This window comes from Aulonocara sp. 'chitande type north' Nkhata Bay, linkage group LG10, assembly GCF_057382095.1.
Source record: "Aulonocara sp. 'chitande type north' Nkhata Bay isolate Kocher_YH1m ecotype deep benthic linkage group LG10, A_spYH_male_GT1.1, whole genome shotgun sequence".
In the NCBI taxonomy this organism is placed as follows: domain Eukaryota; kingdom Metazoa; phylum Chordata; class Actinopteri; order Cichliformes; family Cichlidae; genus Aulonocara; species Aulonocara sp. 'chitande type north' Nkhata Bay.
In genome coordinates, this window is record NC_141353.1 from 33,642,924 (window position 1) to 33,664,826 (window position 21,903).

Here is a 21,903-nt window from a genome sequence, read left to right on the forward strand (position 1 = left end):
TCCACTGTTGCAAAAGTGGAGAGGAAAAAAAGGGCGTCACAGTCTACTGAAGGAGAAAATAAGCTGTTAGTTCAACTGAATTCAAAACACTGTTTGAGATATTTAAGAAAAAAAAAACTTTATTTGTGACGTATTAACAAAACACATTACCAGATTGATTAAATCATAAGAATCACTATGATCACCTTTACAATGATGAGCAGGTGTACAAAAAAGTTATTAACAGATCTGCACTGTCACAGTCGACTGGTATGTGCCACTCACCGCCACACCCAACGACTGAGGAACATTCACTATACACAAGCAGAGAATACATCAACTTTATTTTTTTTTATTTCATTTTTTTGTATTTTGATATTTTTTTTCTTATTTTTCTGCCTTTTTCTCTACTGGGCAAGGGAAAGGTACAGAGGGTGAGCAAAGTATATAATTTCACAATAGTGTCTTTTTGATCATCATTTCAAAGTTGAACACAAGTTAGTTTAAGGACTGATTTTCTTATCCATGAAAATCATATGGGTAAAAACAGAAAGAAAAAAAGGCATTTCATAGCATAACACAATAGCATTATGTATATCTAGAAGATTAAATTTATTTTCAACATGATAAGAAAATGTGTTTCTTTTAGGTTTTTCCACAAATTGCTGCTGCCATGTCTGTATTTACTGTATGTTTGTGTCTGTATGGAGAGGTGTGTGTATTGTCTTTGAGAATGTGTATCAGAGGTATATGTAAATATTCCAATACGCATTTCCCAGTGGAAAAACATATCTATGTATATATATATATAGTATCTATATAGGATCTGTTTCCTTTGCTTATAACATGCAAACAGCCACTTGGTGATCTGACAGCACAGAAGTACACCTGAAGAACAGGGCAGGTGAGGAGGGAATAGTGTGCATGGGAAGGACTGAGCAGCACCTATATACCCCTATAGTGATCGGTAATATGGTGGTCTAATAAAAGGAACAGCGAGGTGAGATTTTATGACACTTTCAATCATGTTGACGCTGCTCCCATTTCTACCACACTATGTTTATACACAATATCAGTGCCAAAACTTCCCAGCAAACTTTTTCCCCCCATATTCATGTGGAGCCATAAAGCAAAAAAAGGGAAATTTTAAGGTGATGCCAGGTGAAGCCAATGAACTTTTGTCACCTTTCAGTCACAATTTTTATTATAATAGTAATTATCATAATTTGAATGCAGCCTCCAGCCTCTTTGTACTGCAGCTGAACTGTACTTCCCAGTCAGTGTTAACTGCAATACATGTGCTTGTGCAAAGGAGAAATGACTTGCCCAATAGTTTCTTTGTCTCCTACACTGTATCTACACAATGGACTACTATGACTACTATTTTCTGACTCTCACTCCATCTTGCCTCATATCTAGCACAGCATAATCTCAGTTTCTGCTAAGCTCTCAGGCGTCTTCGCAATTCAGTGCATACAAGTCATGCGAGAGATGACAGAGCTGTCAACAATGAGCAACCAGAGGAGACATTCTGGCAGAAACGCCTAAACTCAGCTGAAGTTGAGACAAAAAAAAATGTCTATGAGAGTGTGACATGTGTCTATATGTCTATGTGTCTGTATCTGTGTAAATATGCAAATACACACATGTTACTGTTGTACAGTTCATTGAAGCAAAGTGGAAAGATGTCCAACCATGTTGATTTGAGGAAACAGGAGTAGAGCGAGGAAACAGGCGGCGGGCAAGCACATCCTACAAGCACTGAAGCAGGCGAGGCAGTGGCGCAAGGCTTAAAGAACAACTATTTAACATTCAAAGACAGAAGAGGACGGATCGGAACAGAAATGAAGCGACAAGCAGCGTTCCTGCTTCCTAGCCATATAATACACTCCCATGTTAAGGGTGGCATTGGCCTTCAGTTTTTGGAGTTTCCACAAAGGGCTGCGTATTCTTTTCGTGTATTTTGAATTTATGTGTTCATGTGTGCGTATGTTTGATTTGTTGGATTGTGTGTAAGCGGCGGAGAGAAAATCAGTGTTTGTGTACAGTAATGTGTCTTTCAGACTGGGTGTGCTAATTCAGACCCCATTAACCTGTGTCACATTCCAAGAGAAGAAGCCATGTCAGGGGCTGGTTGCATCAGCTGCACGTAGGTTCCCTAGTTATGGCCGAAGTCGCCACAATCCCATTTCAGGCATTGCTAAAATTACAAGCGGTACCACTACAGAAATCTGTCCAAACGTAACCTTAAGTAAACGCTAAACATATTAAGCAAGCAATAAAGCAGGTGCAAATGATACAAGTCACACAAATGCACTCACTAACAATAAAGAATCTAGTTTTCTGCACGCAGCATTTTTTTTTTCTTTAGCAGTTCCCTGCTGTTTTGCAACTTGAAGAGCCACAGCCATGATTTTGAATGTTTCTGTCCATTGTCTACACATTGCACAAACACTTTGGGCTATTTTCAACTATTTAGTGTGTCATTCCTTTTTTGTTGGCATTAGATTCCATGGAATGTGAAAAATAATACGCTGAGACTCGCCTTAGGTACTGTACCTAATCTGGTTAATTGTGTCAGTGCAGTAGCTACACTATAGTGTGATGAAAATACGGCTTAAAGCAAGGACAAAATTCGATGTGTTCAGTGTGAAACAGTTCCGAGTCTCAGCTAATGCATTTTTGTGCTATAGTCCATTAAAAAAAACAGGTAAAAAAAAACCCCAATAGAATTTCCAAAAACAAAATGATGTGCTTTAGAAAATGATTAGCCTTAAAAATGACTGGTAGAAAGTGGACTAAAACATTCAAATACTAGCATTTTCCTTTAAAAGTCAAATGAGAATCGGCCATGTTTTATGCCAATCTAGTCCCAAAACCATCCAGTATATTGCTATTACTTATTTGCTACTCATTCTAACTTTTAATAATATCAAAAGATCTCACCTTTGAACTCACGTCTTAATACCTACTCTATCATTGAATTTAGCGACATTCTAATTGCAAAGGAATTAGCAGTTATGAGGCCACCACTTTATATCCTAACCTGGGAACAAACTTGCGCATAGTTGGTGCAACCCAGTCCAGGTCCTCAGCCTCCACAATGTGCTATGTTACACTGAAACAGAGCTCTTTATTGAGCGTGGTCTAACTTCTTTCAGGCACCTTGTAGTCTCAAAGGTGCTAATCCTATGTTACGCATACTATATGCTGTTGTCTTTGCTCATTTTATTATATTTTTTACGTATTTATTTTTTATAAAAGCCCACATTTTTAGATTTTCTACAACGCCTCCATAATTCTGAAGACAATAGCCCCGTTTATTATTTTTTTTAATTTTAAAGTTATTTCTTTTACTTTTTACTTACCCTTGAACTAGTCAAAAAGGAGGAGGGCCAGAGATGTCATCACAGGCAGCCTCAGTGGACAGTGGTCGTTACAAATAGTACACCTTTTTTGGGTGCTATTTTTGTTGTTGTTATACAAACTGGGGGTGGGGGAAGGGGTTGGGGAAGTGGGGGTGGGCAGCAAATCACAAAGGCTAATCTAAGACAATAAATCATTTTCTGGTGTAATTTGGTCCATTCTTTCGATAAAGAGCATTTGTTTAACAAGTTCGCATGACGTTTGGAGCCAGGCCTGGTCTAATGAGGATTTGGCCACTATACAATGTCTATGCAAATATGGCGCAAGGAGGCTCCCTTGGTTCTACAATATGCATTTGGCTTATTTTTCTGGCTCTGAAATTGGGTAGTTTGTTAATAGCTTTGCTGTCATATCACCACTTCTCTAGTCATCACCGCTTTCATCTTTTCCTTTCTCCTTCTTATCTTTCTTGTCCTTCTTCTTCTTTTTCTTCTTCTTGGCGTCCTCCTTCTTGCCAAAGCTTATGAATTCACCCTTGTCATCCACAGGACCTGGGTCGTGGCGGATAGAGATGATGGCTGGAGATCCAGGAATGATGAAGGCTTCAGGTGGAATCTCTCCTGGTTTCAGGGGCTGAGGAAGGCCATAGCCTTGTCCAGCACCGTATCTGAAGTGCCAGCTGTTGCTGTTAACTCCAGCGCCCACTGGAGGTGATAGCTCTCCACCACCTTCTCCATCTACACACACGTGATTAAAAAATGGAAAAGAACAAAAAGGAAAAAGAAAAACAATGAAAAGAGAATAATTCATTACATTTTATTTATTTGTTAAAGGAACTGTTTAAAATTTTAGGGAATCGATATACTTAGCATTCTAGCTGAGAGATTCTGATTAAAAAAAGGAAAAAAATATTAACTTTTTAAAAACATCACATTACCTGGTACCCAGTTGCACCATAGAGATGCTGGTAAGCAGACTTAAATACCTTTAATGACAGTTAGGCTAAAGCTATCCATTTGTTTCTAAAGCTTCCAAGCTAAACTATCCCAAAAGCCAAATAATGAAAAACTCAGCTAAATAAAATAAATGCAATATCACAGACCAAAATAATTTGGAAATCTTAAAGTAAGAGCAAAGTTAAATTGAAATGACAAAAAAGGAGAAAAGAGCTGAGATCAAAGCTATATAAGATATATTAAGGAAGTAAAATCTCAAATGAAAGCATCAATTGTCGAAAGAAGTGGTAAAGATGTGTAACTTGACTGATTTTGACTGATATCAATTTTCCATTAATCTTTTATCAATGAGGTGCATTTTGTTGGTACATTTACACATACGCGTTGTATACTCTTTCAATGCGGCCTTAACACGCAGCGATATTTTGATCGTTTTGCTTGTAAGTGGTAGAAGCATGATATGATACATTTGGCATTACAGGGTTAAATGTTGGCCTGACAATAGCCAAGATTCATATACTTTAAGGAGAGCAATGCAACCCAGTTCACTGAAGGGGACTGGAGGGGACTAACCTTTAAACCACAGGGATGTTTAACTTGGCAGTGCGATTTGTATTTGGATGATGGCTGCAGCATAATCCTACTCTCATTGGAAGCCAGAGACAAGGATTCAACAGTGCATGGATGTGAAAGATTAAGAAACCCAGATTGCAAATTGACAAAAAAATAAAAAATGAAGAAGGGATCTATAGCCTATATTGAATAATTATTTTGAAACGTGAGAAAAGGACCCATCTATTGAGGTCAAGGGGTCATACATTTCGTAATGCAAAAAGAAAGCGGATGCTAGATGAGATGAAGCCGGAGAGAGAAGGGAGAGAGAGCGTGAATGAGAGAGAGGCAGTAAGAAAGATGGGGGTGGGCGGGTTTTGCAGACACGGCGCTCTCAGGCTCACACCAGTTCCCTCTGCGCTGACCTACTTTCAGCCTGGATAATATTTAGATCAAAAACGGGCCCCTACAAAAAGATTCTGTTTGATTTTTCTTTGTAGGCTATTTATGACATTGCTGGAGTGCTGAAATGATTTCAACCACTGCCCCACTGGGAAGTACACTATTTTGAAAATGTGCGCTCTTCAGACGCACAGTGTCCCACAAAGTCCCCACAACGAGTCCATTGAGTATAAAAATATATAACACGTACAGGCTACAATGACAGCAGATGTAATGGTCTCTACTGAACTGGTCAGTCAGTCGCTCTGCATTATTGTGCTGTTTAACCTCAGTGAGCATATAAAGTGTATAGGCATTCTTCATATATGATTTATCATTGACTCATTGCAAGTACATTAGATATTAAATAAAGAAACTACAATGCCAGAAAGGGTCATTGATTTTAATATAGAAGGAGTAGTCAGATAAGAGAGAAATAAATTATTAGTTCGAATTAGTTTCTGCTTGCAGAAGTGATCATTTAATTATTACACATGTTTAACATTTTATAATTAGCACATAGAAGACAAGGTGATGGGAAAAAAAGCCAAAATAAAACAGAAACAATGGGGTATAGCCAGGGGTCAAATTGGGATTTGGCAGATGGGGGAACTGGAAGCTTGGGTGTCGCAGTGCAACGTGGGGGAAAGAATTACTTCGAAATAAGTCAAATAATAATTTGTTTAGCAAGCTCAGTAGAATTTTCTTTGCATGTAGACTGCGATCAGCTGACCTGTGCTGCTAGTCCAATATTCACTGCTTTAGCCAAACGAATTCAGCAAGATTTAAGGTGATATTTAATGGGGTAATGAGGAATTATAAAAGGTAGATTCAGTGAGTGAATCTAATCGGCATCATCATCTTAAATATACATTTCTGTGTGCTACCCTTATTGTAGTATAAGCTAGTAATAGTACCCTAGACGTAACCAGCCCAGCATAGTGCATCACTATATCAACTATATGTTTTACCGATGTTTAAAATGAATGAGGGTATAACATGTAAGATTCAAGTTTCTAGTCTATAAAATTTAACTTGCTGAGCAGTCCTTTGAAAATGATCTCCTTTCCTCTCTTTCTTACATGTTTCTCCATCTCTGACAGTGTCACACATTAACGTTTTATTTTCTCTCCGTGGGAAATACCGCAATTATCTGATGGATGCATTTTGTGACAAACTGTGCAGAAAGCGTTTGTTTGTTTGCTGATATTTGTTGAGCTGTTTGAAAAGATACATTCGAGTTTATGCTCCCTCCTGCTCAGCAGCTAGTTAAGCACTTCTACCAACTTTACGTCTGCGCCGTGAACGCATCACAGGGAAGAGAAAGGAAAAACGGGATGTGTTGAAAGTGTAAGCGCGCTGTGGGATGTCATTATTTTCTTACCAGTGAGCAAATACCTCCAGGCTGTCACTGAAAGCAATGCTAGTCTGCAGCGCATGAAAATGAACTCATTCAATAGTAATAAGCATTAACCTGCCTATCAGATTTTATAAGTCGCCAACTGTGGGAGCTGGACTGCTGTTCTAGATCCTTCCAGGCCACATTAACACCTGGGTATCACTACTGAAGGCATGCAGAGTAATCTGGTTGACCTTTTTTCTTAAAATTCACACAACTTTCTGCATTTTTTTTGTTTCTTTGCTTAAATAACCAGCTTCTTAGTAATTATTTAGTGTCAGATGCTATTATCTCACATTAACATTAGTGGACTTACTACTAATAAACTCTAATGCCAGTCATTTTAGGATTAGGATTATACCATTTGACAGTCTGTTAGCATATGTTTAATCTGTGCTCAACAAAGTCCGATTTAACTGATTCCATTGCTAAAGTGAGAAAGTCCACTTCTCATGTGGAGAAGAAAGAACTTTAAGTAATAAAATATGAAAAGATAGCTGCTCAGATGCACGAAAAACTGCGGAAGAAAATATAGTGCACTTTACTGCTCTATATATAGTATACAGTTCATTTTTATGTAACAGACACACCATTTCCTGTTACCTGATAAGTCCTCTTAAAGGAAGGTGATTTTTTTGCTTAAATTTTGGGAGTTCTAAGTAATATTGTCTTATCTGATAGTTAAATGTTCACAAAGGGTCTTTCCACATTTTACATTTCATTTTTACAGGTTAATGTATGTAAACATGCAATGTGAAAACACAGTATTAAAATTAATTTGGGGCAAGCGTTATAGCCTGCAGTTTACTTTTCACCATAAAATTACACGTGACACAGTAGTTTGGACAGTAGTGGTGACACAGTAGTTGAGAACAAGCCATTAAAAGGTCATTAAAATTTCAACCTCGTGTATTATGTATAATGTAGTCGGTGTAATTCGATGATTACCATACGAGTTAGAAACATTTTGTGTACTTTAAGTTTGTATTCTGGTGGTGAAAGGTCAAATTAGGAGTTCATCTTCATGGAATATCAAGTTTATTTAAATACATTTCAGGTGCCAAGGAAAATCCTGAAGTTCACCTATAGACTGTATATAAAAGAGACTTATCCATGTGATATGTGATGTCACACTGTTTGTGAATTCCTGTTCTGAAGGCCTGGGGTCTGTTCTTCGTACCTCGCTAAGTAGGTTAGCTGGATTTGATTGTTGACGATTTCGCCTGATCTTGGATCGTTCGGTTCCCCGAAGCTCATCCGGGACTTGCTGTCATAGCAACAGAGCCGTAAGCGTAAACCTGCTCGGGAGCAGGTTTACTTTATGTAAACAGGATTAGATCGCGGCCACGCAGGTATGTCCGCTTCATTTATACGAAAGCAACAGCGATATTTTTCCACTGTTTCACCATAAATAAATATTATCAATGTAACTAAAGACAATGCAGCACCTGATCCATTTATTGATTTCACACAGATACATACAGGTCATTTCCTAAAAAAGGAAAATGTACTATTAACATTCTATCACATGTATGTGATTATTACAGATGTAATTCATATTTCAGAGTAGCAATTGCAAATTACTTTGTGTAATCAAGATGAGAGACCACGGCTATAAAAGCGAAGGTGGATTTGGGAAGTCTGTCGCAGCCATGTCCTGTCCGTATACGCGAGCAGCCCATTGCAGAAGGTGCAAGATTGATAAGGAGAGTTTTCAGAATTCAGCGTATATTGCGGGACAGACAGGATCCTTTAGCTCAGCGCGACAGTGTGCTCATAGAGAGATATCGATTTTCCCGTGAGGGTATTATTTACTTAACCAACTTGTTGACGAGGGGGTGCAGGACCACCACCTGTCTTTTTTTTGCTCTGCCCTTTTCTTGGTTGCTGTTATAAACAAACAGATTATTCCAGGGTCTCTTTCCAAGAGACGAAAAGCAATATAAGTGATAAATATTACCATTCTGTAGAATATTCTTATATTTCACTTTTACTTGTTCCCATGTTCAAGTGGGTCCTGTCGTGGCTCTAATGTGAAAGGGGATATAATATAACATATTATAATATAATGTAATATATTATTGGATAATATAGTGTAATATAATAAATCTACCCTACCGCCTACTGGTGTTGGCCAGAGGGGCCGATGGCGCGATATGGCAGCCTGGCTTCTGTCAGTCTGCCCCAGGGCAGCTGTGGCTACAACCGTAGCTGCCTCCACCAGTGTGTGAATGTGAGAGTGACTGAATAGTGGCATTGTAAAGCGCTTTGGGTGCCTTGAAAAGCGCTATATCAATCCACTCCATTATTATTGTTATTATTAAATTACTTACTAGTTTAATTTGTCAGCAACTTTCTGCCAGCCCTCGCTCCTTGCTTTTGCAGCCTTTGCAGTGTTCCCTTGCGTTCTGATTAAACTCTGAAACTCCTGAAATCCCTCACTCAAGAGTTCTTGCTCTGCTGCCGAAAAATACCGAGCCGAGCGCGCTCCGTCGACATTTTCGCCGACCAATCAGAGGGTTGCCGATCAATGTTTCCACTATCGATGCGTAGCCCCTTTTACGACACCCAGTGATGTCACATTACTGCGTCCAGCTGTACTAATCGTCAACAGCAGGTGTGTTCGGGGAACCGGAATAGCGAGCTCACGGTTAGCGCGATGGTTTGGTCTTGGATGTGTCATTTGATCTTGGATGTAGTGAGCGACGTACGAAGAACGGGCCCCTGATGCCTGCATGGCTTGTGTTCTTTTGTGTGTGTGTGTGGTGGTGGTGGGGTTTGAACAAGCAGTGAGCATATTTGGATCAATGGATATAAAGATATCAGTTGTCAAATATCAAAACTCAAGCAGAAACTCTTAGAAGGTCTATACCTCACAGCAAACCATACTATTTGTTAGATAACTACACTAAAAATACTCCAGAAGGTACCAGAGAGACTTCCAGTTAAGTGACTCAAATTAGCTGAGGTAAAGCTTAGCGTCTACCTATCAGTCAAAGGGGCCATGGGCCTAATAATACATAGTGTTAAGCCTTTAAGCAATTTAAACAGGTGATCTCAATATATTAAAACTCACTCTAGAGTTCCCATAAAGGCCAAATAATTTCTGGTCTCCATAGAGGCTGTAAAAACATTTATTTCTGCTGTCTCGCAATTTACCATTGGGAGGGAGGGATTGGCTTAACCTTTGAGCCAGCGCTGCTTAATTTTTCATCCTGAAATGTTGCTACTTGCGTTGGTGGAAACATCTGGATCTATAATCTGTAGTAAATAAATGTTTGGATGATCTTTAGATTTTCTACAATTTTAATTTTGATTTGTAACCATGTTACCATTACCTGCTTAGAGTACCAAATGTGTGTGGATATAGTATACACAGAGCAGAGGTCAAAAAGTTTGTATTTCTCTGCATGATGTACAGAGAAGTACAATATCCACTGACACAGCATACTGAAACAAATGGGTATCGCGTTAGTGTCTTGGAACATTCTAGGGCTTCATGCACTGCTTGAAAAAAATCCAGACCTCTGGCATTGTTAATTTAAAAAACAACCCACGTTTTAATTCAGACATTTCCTGTTTAGGTGTATATAAGCTCTTCATGTCACAGAGTGCAAAATTTTAAAGAGCTTTGCTGCCTTTGTGCTGCTGTTTATCTAACATGCTCCAGCCAGTGTTTCTTTTTAACAGCCTATACTTCACAGCAAATGGATTACACTGTAACTGCTAGTGAGCAGGGAAGTATAGCGAGGAGCATGTAGTGGCACCTGATGTGAAAATATAAGGGTGTCGGAAGCCTCATTTGGTGTAACCTACATTTAAAATAGGCTACTCCGAGACACGGTTCCATCTGAAATGAATCCCTCTGATGGTTTGTGGCACACTGACATGCGACAGTCACAGTGCTCGTACATATATGTGACATGTACCACATGTATTCTGCATAGGAAGCATAAACTTTGCTTTTCCACCTGATATCCTCTAAAATGCCTTTTCTTTCTTTCTTAAAACCACGATTTTGCCAAGTCCCCTTCCCCTTTACTCCTCTGTTTTTTTGTCTCTAAATATTCCATTCAGAGATATGACCGGTTGCTATGGAAACTGCCTTCGCCCACTCCCTGCTGATGGAGGGTGCGGCTGCTGCAGCAATCTCTCAGTTAGACAGTGTTGCCAGGCAACAGGTCACATGGTGTTCCCTAGCAACACCACTACTGCAGGAACCTGCCAATCCTCTTAACCTTTCTCTCTCTGTTTCTCCATCCCCCCACACCTCGCTTTTTTTCCCTCCATCCCCCTGTACGTCTCTTCTGTTCATCTTCTAATCACAGTTTCTTTAAATGTTGCCACATCTTTCTTTTTTTTACGGCACTTTCTTGTTTGTGATAACAGCACATCTCCCCCTCTGGCATCACACAAATGTCTCCTCATCTGCACCAAGGGTCACTTACATAAACACAGTTTTGAAGGTGCCACATTTAGATGCATCACAGCATGTCGGAAGACTTCATTGTGATAAATCGCAGCAAAGATTTCTGGCACAACTTCACCTATTTCCAAGGTGCATGGAGAGGATGAAAGAATTCACAATGCAGGAACTCCAGCAACACTTGATGGAAGATGAAGAACTTTAATAATTGGCCAATTATTAATAATTGGTCAATTATTAAAGGCTTCATTGTGATAACAGTTTGCTACAGATGTGAAAATGTGTCACAATAAAGGATGACGTGTAACAGAGAGGATAAACTTGTCTGTGCTATTGCATTAAGCCACTTCTAAAAATGTATTTCCTAATGCATCAGCAACAACTGGAAGGACCGCAGTATGCTGAGCACTCCGCTTAAAGATAATATTTGAGACAATATTTGAGTCTTTATAGGGGCGGAGTTGGCCAGATGGTTTCCATCTGCTGTAAGTAAAAAAATTGCACATTTTTTGCTGCACTCTGGCAGAGGGGAATACACTAGAACTGGGAAATGATGCAGCTGGTATCTCAAACAATTTCCCAACTTCCTTTTATACAGAGAGAAAAAAATCTTTATTTATTCATGTTTACTGACAGGCAGTAAATTCATACTCTGTCCCTGGTTTGCCAAGTGATTTACTGTGATGCTACTCTTCACCCTCAAGTGTCTACGTATGTCCTAATTCCTGAAGCCAGACAGAAAATCAATGAATGGAAGCGGGGGTGGAAGAATAGGGGGACGGTTCACAGTGCTGAAACATGGTTTTGAAATCTTGCTTACCAAAGTCTTCCAGCCTCTGTGCCCTTGTAAAGTTCCACACACAAACTTTTAAGCATTAGCTCTAAGACACACTTTCTGTAAAGCACAGGTCTATGAGTCCAGCTTTCTTTACACATCAGTTGTGTTGCAACATTTTTCAGCACTGTCACCCACTCACTAACTCATTCTTATAAGAGACAGCTGCCTTTTCTGATTTCTAGCTCTTGCTTGCTGCTGTTGTGGAAAGTGACAATATTCTAGGTATGAAAGTGCTCTGCATAAGGGTCCAACGGCTCTGGTGGCTATCTGACTATGCATGTTGCTTGGCCTATGGAACTCTGCATACATGCTAATTTGTTTGTTTGCTGACAGTTACATGATGAGACAAATGTCAATTACTTATTTATGGTAAATATTAATGGTGGATAAAAAGTTATAGATTAGGGTGCTGGTTTAGCTGAGTGGGTGAGCAGGTGACTGGTTCACCTGCTCAAGTCTGACCCGTGGCCTTTTGCTGCATGTCTTCCCCTCTCTCTCTCTCTCCCCGCTTTCCTGTCTACCTACACTGTCTCTATCCAATAAAGGTTAAAAGGCTAAAAAAATGATCTTACAAAAAAAGTTGCAGGTAGAGATTGAACACGGGTTCTTCTTCAAAAGAGGAACCTGTCAAAATTAGGAAAAAAATCTTTAAGATTTTGGCATAAGGTGTTGACCTTGGCAGTGGGCTTCACTGTTCAGCTGCCCTTCAAGTTATATCATGATGTAAGGACAAAAACAGCTTCTCATCCATCAAAAAGTAGAACTTTTTCCTTTGCTTTATTTTATTGTTTTGTATTTTATTTTATTTCATTTCATTTTATTTTGTTTTATTGTGTTTTGGATTTTTAGTCTACTTTTTCTTGGGACACTTTTTTCTAATGTACAGTACTTTGGTCAACACTGTTGTTTTAAATGTGTTATATAAATCAACTTGACCTTGACCTAGATGGTTTAACCCAAATTATATTTTGGGCATCTGAACTATTTCTAGCTAAATATTCTGAACTACATCTAACTAACACAAAATCAGTTTAAAAAAATCTTCATCCTGTATCCTGATTCCTACATTTCCACTCACCTGCAGCACTAGATACAGTGGGCCAGTTCTGAACCAGCATGCCCTGGGCTCCCTGCATCACAGAGGACTCCTCCATGTGGACGGAACTGAAAGGCAATCACATTTAGTCAGTGAAAAATTTGCAAACATTCAAATATTTAAAAATAGGACACATTTTCCTTAACATTCGGAGATTTTGTTATGAAATTCAAATGATTGTTGGTGCAGACCCTGGAATCCATCCACAACTGAGCAATTTAAAATAATAGTCTAATAAGATGACATTTCTGTTTAATATAAGGCAAATTAAGTGGTATTCAAATAGCTTAAAAACTTTCAAACAGCAATACTGATTATTTTAGACATTGACAGTGGCTTTCTGGCTCTCCAGAAAGAGAAATTGTGGATACATTCATGTGGTCTTGTTGTAAGTGGGTACAGCCCCCCACCCCCACTTTAAAAAAAAAAAAAACCCAAACCCAAACCCAAACCATCCCACCCTTCAGGCTGAATACCTGTGCTTTGCCTCATATGACAGAATATCTAAAGACTCAGGGCTTTTGTAATGCATTTAAATTGGTCTAGGAATAGCTATGAAGAAAGACGGAGCACATAAAAGAATGAGCGACTTTTCACAGAATAGAAATATGCATACTGACGACTACTGTAGGACTACATGAAGTGCTCTTTAAACTTTGCTGCTTATAATGGAAACTGAAAATAGCTGTTCTGTCCCAGATAACCAGCTGTTTTATGTGGTTGTGTTTGTGGTTGAAGTTGACCAGGATTAAGAACCGCTAAAACAGTGCGCACCAGTATACACTATAACTACACTAAAATACTATAACTATGGCCAAACACCTTGCTACATGAAAACAGTGCCACTTGCAAAGAATAACAAAGGTGCACTGCAAGTCTTCATTTTCATTCATTTTGGAGCTTCCATGTAAAATATGACTTGACGGATTTCTGCACTTGTAATCGTTCCATAGCTTTTGAAATTTATAAGCATAATGAACTATCCTGATCCATGCTCAGTGTTTTGAATAGTAATTGAATATGTCTAAATGACTTTGATATCACAATAGAATAATGCATAAAATGCATATGTTTCATTGTGTGCCTTTAAAAAAAGTAATTCAACACTTTAAGTGACAAATACTTTCATATTCACTTTGAAATAATAGCATAATGTAGGTTAATGTAGTTGTTACATGTTTATACAAATACATAAGAATACTACTGATGGCAATAGTATATATAGAGCTTTTCAAATGTAGAGCTTTTTAAAAAGATCAGTTAAACCAGTGAAAAAGTCATTTAACAGTCTATCAATCAAATTTTTTACTAATTACAGATTTAGTACAGTGTGAGACTTTGTTTTGCCATCATTTTTGGGTGTGCTAGCTTTTCATCTTCCCTGTGATCTTTGTTTCACCTTGTGTGTGTTAGCAGGGGCTGAGCTATAAGAAGCACAGTAGGGGAGAAACAGGTGAAGTGAAGACAGCAAAACTATTTAAGTTAAAGAGCACTTGGTACTTTTCTACGAGTGCAATAAGCCTACCAACAAATGTTAATCCGTTTGCATCCAAGGATGAACAGATGTCGATCCCAGATGTCTGAAAATCAGGCCAAAAATATCAGCATTTTCTAAATCAGCCAACCTGAATCTGCCAGCAGTAACAAGGTTGCTAGAAGTTCTCCTTCTGATGATAGGAAAGCTAGTTCTGGCCAGTGCCCTAGCAACCCCCAAACAAGAGGAAGAGATCTGGCTTTCACCTACACTGGCTGCTAGAGAGAAAGACTAACAAGGGTACAATTAGGTGCAAAAATAGGAATTTAACTCAGTTCTGAGAAAGAAAAACAATTATTTTAGTTTGTCCAATTTTCTGAGTGACTGAGCAAACCTGCCCCTTTCCATCCTGGTCTCCAGTTTTTAAGCTAAGGGAAGCCAACTGACAGCTTGCTTTATAGCGTTATCTTTACCACGCTGACACCGTGGTGTGAAAACAATCACATTTGAGGAAATGCATTTGGCAGAAAGTCCAAATATTTGACTAAATATGAGTGTATGAGCTTATATAAAACTGACACACCCACCCTAGCAAAAAATCTTTTCCCTCATCCATTTGTTATACATATATAGTTAATTGTTGTTGACTAGGTTTTTCTGCAGCACATTAATACTATCATCTGCAACCTGCATTATCTTGATTTCCCCATGAAGAAAAAATGACCAGGTGTATTCTAAGCAGTTTGATGTATACGAATATGACACAGAAAGTACTGATGTACTGCACTTCTGTCTACACTCAGAATATGGGTCAACAGTGCTGGTGTTACATGCTGTTACATTACAGCACGCCTGTGTTGTGGCTAAGTGTTGATGTGAGCCATCTCTGTGTCTCTGTGTGTTTTACAGTCACTGTCATTTAAGAAGTGGCAGCGGCAAATTGCAGTGATGATTTATCTGAATCCATGTCATGTAACAGTGACTTGATGACAGAGTGCACATGATCCATACAAATTAACACTAATATCCAATTAAATCAACTTAGACTAAGAAGATGACTTCACAAATGAGCGGTAAGCACTGGTACCATGAAATTTGGGAGAGTTTTGCAGAAAGCATAGGCGTGTGAATAGTAAACACATTAATTCCTGATGTCCCTGCTGTTTTTAGATCAACTTATGGGGAAATAAATGACATTTTCTGACATAATCATGGGAAAACTGTTAAGTTTTGTTTTTGGGTAGAATTTTTTCTAATCGTTGGTGCTTTTTTCTATGATCCTCTTCATTTCAGTATTCTCTGATTTGCAGCTAATGACACTGCTTAAAGTGTAGTGCTTCATTAATTAGATATATGTAGGTGGGAATACTCGAATATTCATGAAAGAGCAAGCACACTAAAATCACAGCAATCTATTGTTGACACAATACCTAGGAGAGGTTTCAAGCCCAAATCTTAGAAATCATGATTTTAGGAGAGGATAATCATGGCTAGAGTACTACAGTGTTTGTAGACTTAAAACAATTCAAATGTTTTAGTTTAATATGTCTTTGGAGGTGTTGTTTTGTGTGGATTTGGTCTAACAATAAGAAGTGGAAAAACTTAGAGATGTAAAAAAACATCATCTTTGCACAATAATATGTGATACACAGAGAAATGCAAACGCATGCATGGGGTGGTGGTGAGGGGCAGTTGTACATGCAGACACTGAAGCACATGTGCATGTGATAATCTAGGAAATGTCATCATCTGCCTGTTTGTCCTTCATGCTTCCAGCTTAAAGACTGCAAGTGAGGGAGTGATGCTCAGAATGTAGATGACCTATATAGTATTTCACTGCAGAGGACCAAGGCTATGAATCCAGTGACCGAACCGCAAAGGCCTTTTCCCAAAGGGAGAGGTTGAGGTTAAAGGTTCAAACAAATGCTTAGGCGCCACTCACAGTCATTTCTGAAAAGCTACAGCATTAGTGTTGCAGTAGCTTTTTGAATCATTTCCATAGAGGTGTAGGGATAAATGTAACTGTAACATGTGAATAAATCATTTGCTTGGGGAATCGTATATGCTATAGTTGCAAGAGCAAAATGAGGGGTCTCTCTAATGGTGCAGACTAGATGGCGGCAGGATGAGTAGAGTGGAAAGGTGGAACCTTTTTTGAGATGATAAAAAGTTGCACAAGACTTTAACGTGGAAAATGCTTACCTCTGCACCCCTGCCCTCAAAGATGCAGAATATCTCCAGTCAGCATTCGGGGCTTTGGGCTGAGCGAGCAAGAGGGAGAGAGAGGTTGCGAGAGAAAAGAAAATGAAGGAGAGAGAGGTAGAGACAGAGAGGGAGGATGAAGAGAGTAAGTTTAGCTTGATCTCATACTGTGCAGAGCCATGGCCTCATCAATTAATCATGATACGCATCCCAGCTCTGGACGTGATAGGAACACTGCAGTTGTGTCACTGATTACAAGCACAAACACACACACTTATGCACGCACGCACGCACGCGCGCGCACACACAAACACACAAACACACACACACGAAAGGACTTTAATAAGGACAATGACTGCAAGCCATATTGACAGCTTCTGGACAGTCTCTCATTCCACTGTTCTGTAAATGTGTGAGCTGGGAGAGTAATGCCCTTTAAAGGAATACTATGATGACAGTACAGACTGATGCGTATGTGTTTGTGTGTCACTGGAGTAAATCTGTCTGCTCCTGATGAACCTAGCTGAGTGCTTCAAATTCCCAGCAGCCCTCTGGTAAATAATTGCCTTTAAACTCCAATAAAAAAGAGAGACCAGCCACATCCACTATCTCTGGCCTGCATTGGTCCTTGCTATATTAAGATACGGCTATCTCAGCTATCAACACATAGTATTTATAAAAGTATTTCCTCTTTACTTGTGTTCCTTTTCTGAATATCTCATCTAAAACATTAAATTATCATTAATCAATGGTAACTGTATGGACACATTTTAATAGTACATAGCACATTCTATACTTGCACTGAAAACCTGATAAACAAAATTCCACATGAGCACAGAAATTTAAAAAGTATTGGTGAAGTTCAGATCTGGGGCTTGAGGCTATTCACCATTGAAAGCCTGCTAGGACTCCCAGAAATAAGTGGAAGTCCCAATATGACTTTGGTCATTGTAGATTTCACTGATGATTCTACATTTAAGTTCAAAGAACGTCCCCCTCTTTGCAATATAAATGGCATAGAGGGGCAAGTCATTGTTTTAATGAGCTAAAGCGCTATATAAATACAGGCCATTTACCATTTACAAGTTAATGCTTCACAGCCATTAATTATGCCGGACTCTTTCATAATCATGTTCTTCATGAGTAGGCACATGCACAACGCTGAATTTTAAAAAAAGCTGTGTTTAAGAAACAAACCTGCGCTGGCAGCAGCAAGTGTCCCAGATAAAGAAAGCACATCATGTTCCTTAGTTCATATCAGGGGGGAGTATTTTTTGCTGGTAGACCCAGCCCATTTGAGTAAATTTAATTTGCAAGGCTGATGAACACAGTGTGGAGGTTAATTTCATTTACACTGCTACACTTGTCTTGATCAGATTTATTTTTAAAATAACTAATTTACCAGAGACTGCCACCTGCTAATTAAGACAGGGAACTCGTGGAAAATCCAAACCTTCAACATCATATAAATTAAAAAACAACAACAACAAAAAAGCAAAAAACTAAAAATAACTGAAAAAATGAATATTTGCATCATCAGCAAGCATTAGTGATAAAAGCAGAATGTGTCACCCCAAACTTTTTTGCAAGAGTCATTTAAGACATAATCTAAATGACTTTAGAATAACTTTAAAATAAACACAAATGGAAATAATGTGCTCAGGAAATCACATAAGCCAAACCCTTGATTTTAATATTGCCAGTTAAAAAGCTCTATTATTAAATGAGGTTAACTCATTAATGATTCTCTCTTTTTTTAAAAAAAATCACCCAGAAGTCATAAATGCAATACAGCCATAAAAATAAACCTCAAAACTAACCATAATCAGAAATCAAGTCAGGAAACCCCAACTGCTCCTATGTCACTGCCTTACTCAACACAACAAAAACACAGACAAATCAAAACTGCATGCAAAGAGGGTGACCAAGTAGTAGGAATGATACATGACCTGTTCCTGGTGTAGACGTGATGACAATCTCAAGGTGAAACACAAATCTCTGAATCATCAGAAATAACATAGGACCCTTGAAAAGCATCACAACTGACACTAATTCGGTGTGAGTGCTGAGCTAGGCTACACTGAGTGAGTTTGCAGTGCAAGTGGGAACTAAACAAAGAGACTGAAGCTTGCAGGGATTCAGTTCAGGAGAGGGTAAAAACCTGATGTGCAACATGTCATCTCCCTGCAGCAACAAAGTGACAGTGACAGAGAATATGGTAACACTGCACACTGGCACCATATTGGAATGAAAAGTCCGGTTTGGTATGTTTAAAAGTGCCTAATACTGCTTACACCTTGGTCAAATTCAAGACACTTTTTAAAACTTGAAGGTTCCTGACCTTCCGGCTATGCGAACAAAAGGTAAAAATAAAAAATTCATGACCCACCTCTGGGCAGATTTGGAGGGAGGCATCGGGCATGCTGAGTCTGCGTACAAATCCACTTCCACTGGTGAAAAAGCGGTCGGCACCGCTGCCCCAGGTGCCGCTGATGGGTCGTCCTGTGTTGTAGAACATGAAAGTGTCACTGCCAGACGTGGCAGTCAGGCAGGTCTTGTAGCAGTAAGTCTTCGTTAGGGAGCCATTCCCACGTACTTCGATGTAGTGAGGCTCCACTTTAAGGTCTCTCCGAAGCACCACATTGTTATTAGGCTGGCCTGGAGCTCCACTGCTGCCACCTCCGCCAGCACTCACGCTGCTGTTCCCACCATCTGGAGGGGGTTTCTGTGACACACAGCATGGGGAACAGGACCCAGGCTGGGTGCAGTAGGCGTGGCAGCGGACAATAGCCAGCACCACCACAGTGACCAGGAAAACAAAGGTCGTGGCACTCAAAGCCACGGTCAAGTAGACGGTCACTTTGGACAAAGGGATTGGGCCTTGAGGTCGCATAATCCTCTTGGGATCAGACACCACTTTTGGTGGCACCTCCATGACTGCCACGTTAATAGTAGCAGTGGAGGAAAGAGCAGGCTGGCCATGATCCTTTACAAGAACAGTTAGAGTGAAGGAGGTGGAGTTGTCTTCCAAGATCCTCCGAGTGGTCCTGATCTCTCCGTTGTGTTCATGCACCTTGAACAAGTCCGGGTCAGTGGCTGTCTCCAGCACATACCCCAGCCAAGCATTTGGACCAGCGTCTGCATCGTATGCCACCACTTTGGTCACCAGGACACCAGGTTCGGCATTCTTTTGTACCGTCTCCAAGGAGCGCGTGCCATTGCCAGGGGGGTTGACTATCAGTGGTGCATGGTCATTCTGATCCATTATATAGATGTAGACTGTGGCGACGCGGCTGAGCGGAGGAATGCCCCCATCTTGGGCTTTGACCTGGAAGTGAAACTCTCTCAGTGACTCATAGTCAAAGGCTCGCAGGGCATAAGCCTCCCCTGTATCGGCCTTCACAGACACATATGAGGTGACAGGAATGCCGTGGTTGTTGTCATTGAGCACTGTGTAGGTGATGCGTGCGTTCTCTTTGATGTCGGCATCTCGAGCTTTCACAGTACACAAAGAGGCCCCGGGGGCATTGTTCTCAGCCACATAGACTGTATATGAGGTCTGTTCAAATCGTGGAGGGTTGTCATTAACATCTGCCACATCCACCTGTATAGTCTTCTGGGAGGATAGGGGAGGATTTCCTCCATCTGTGGCACTCAGAGTGACATTGTAGGCATCAGTGGTCTCACGGTCCAGAAAGGCTGAGGTAACCAGAGTGTAATAGTTTCTGAATGACTTGATCTTGAATGGAAGGCCTGCTGGGATCTCCAAGTTCACCTGCTTGTTAGCTCCAGAGTCTCGATCAGTAACACTAATAAGGGCCACAACTGTGTCTGCACGGGCATCCTCCCTCACGGGGCTCGACAGAGATGACAACACTATCTGAGGGACGTTGTCATTCACATCCACAACCTCTACTACCACCTTACAGTGTGCTGCCACAGCACCGGGGCCCCTGTCCATTGCCTGAATGTACATCTCATAGGAGTTAGTCTCTTCATAATCAACATTGTTTCTCACTCTTATCTCTCCTGTATTAGTGTCCATGCTGAACATCTGCCTCACTCTCTCCGGGGTGTAGCTGCTGAAGGAGTAATAAATCTCCCCATTTGTGCCCTCATCCAGGTCAGTTGCATTCAGTTTGATCACCAGGGTGTCTTTGGGGGAGTTTTCTAACACTTTCACTTTGTACACTGAGCTGTCAAATGAGGGAATATTGTCATTTGAGTCCAGTACCCGGACACTGATTTTAGTCGTCCCCGTTTTTTCCGGCGTCCCACCATCCACAGCACTTAGAATTAATTGATGGTAAGGCGTCTGCTCGCGATCAAGGGGCTTTTTGAGCACAAGCTCGATGTGCTTTGTATTTAGAGAGGGTTTGTTAGAAACCAGCGCGAAATGGTCGTTTGTGCTAAGCTGATACATGCGAACAGAATTTGACCCAGTATCTGGATCTTGAGCGTTTTCAATTGGGTAACGAGACCCCGGTAAAGCAGACTCTATTATTTCCAATTGATACTCGTCTCTGGGGAACTGCGGCGCATTGTCGTTGGCATCTACAATCTCCACCTCGACGTGGTGCACTTCAGTGGGGTTTTCAATCAGCACCTCTAGATTAATGAGGCAGGTGCTGGATAAATCGCACAGTGCCTCCCTGTCAATCCTTTCATTGACAAGCAATTTCCCATTTTTGGGGTTGACAATCACATTGCGTTTGCCGCTGTTGGAGGTTACCTTGATTTTTCGGGTGGCGAGCTTTCGAATATCCAGCCCCAAGTCATGCGCTAGATCACCAACCAGTGCCCCATTTTCTAGTTCTTCTGTAATCGAATATCGTAACTGTCCAAATGAAAGGCCACAAAATAATGAAAATATCACAAAATAAAAAGGCACATTATTCCCTATCCGGTTGCACAGCCCAGCCACAGCCATTGCAAGCTCACAGGATCCGCAGACGGATTAAATGCAGCCTTCCGCCTTTTTAGCTTGCAGTATCTCGCATCCCAGCACCTCATTAAGGTGGGCTAATTGGTCTCCCGGTAAATGAAACAGAAGCGGCTCATCCACTGTGATACCCGGCTGAAGCGAATCCTCTCCAGCGCATCCATATTACCTTTGTCCGTGAGGCGCTTTTTTTGTCTCCAATGCGCGCTGCTGACGGGTGTGTTTCCCTGTC

At 40.3% G+C, this 21,903-nt stretch overlaps 1 protein-coding gene across 2 annotated transcripts; it reads right to left on the minus strand.

Annotated features, from left to right (window-relative positions):
• Window positions 1-92: 92 nt before the first annotated feature.
• Window positions 93-21,903, minus strand: LOC147321257 (protocadherin alpha-C2-like). 2 transcript variants are annotated; one of them, XM_086309608.1, is made up of 4 exons: window positions 19,119-21,903; window positions 16,730-16,788; window positions 13,036-13,121; window positions 93-4,082 (listed from the first exon to the last, which is right to left on the minus strand). In XM_086309608.1, the coding sequence occupies exons 1-4, from the start codon at window positions 21,657-21,659 to the stop codon at window positions 3,769-3,771; spliced, it is 3,000 nt and encodes a 999-aa protein (XP_086165734.1). In that variant the 5' UTR covers window positions 21,660-21,903; the 3' UTR covers window positions 93-3,768. The 2 variants fall into 2 exon arrangements, with proteins under 2 accessions (XP_086165734.1, XP_086165735.1); XM_086309609.1 differs by lacking the exon at window positions 16,730-16,788 and having other exon boundaries at window positions 3,945-4,082.

Coding starts and splice junctions, on each gene's coding strand:
- LOC147321257 (XM_086309608.1), bottom strand. CDS start 21,659: ATGGCTGTGGCTGGGCTGTGCAACCGGATAGGGAATAATGTGCCTTTT. Junction 16,789..19,118: donor CCCTCCAAATCTGCCCAGAG/GTGGGTCATGAA, acceptor TTGCTCGCTCAG/CCCAAAGCCCCGAATGCTGA. Junction 13,122..16,729: donor TTGAGGGCAGGGGTGCAGAG/GTAAGCATTTTC, acceptor ATTGCCTTTCAG/TTCCGTCCACATGGAGGAGT.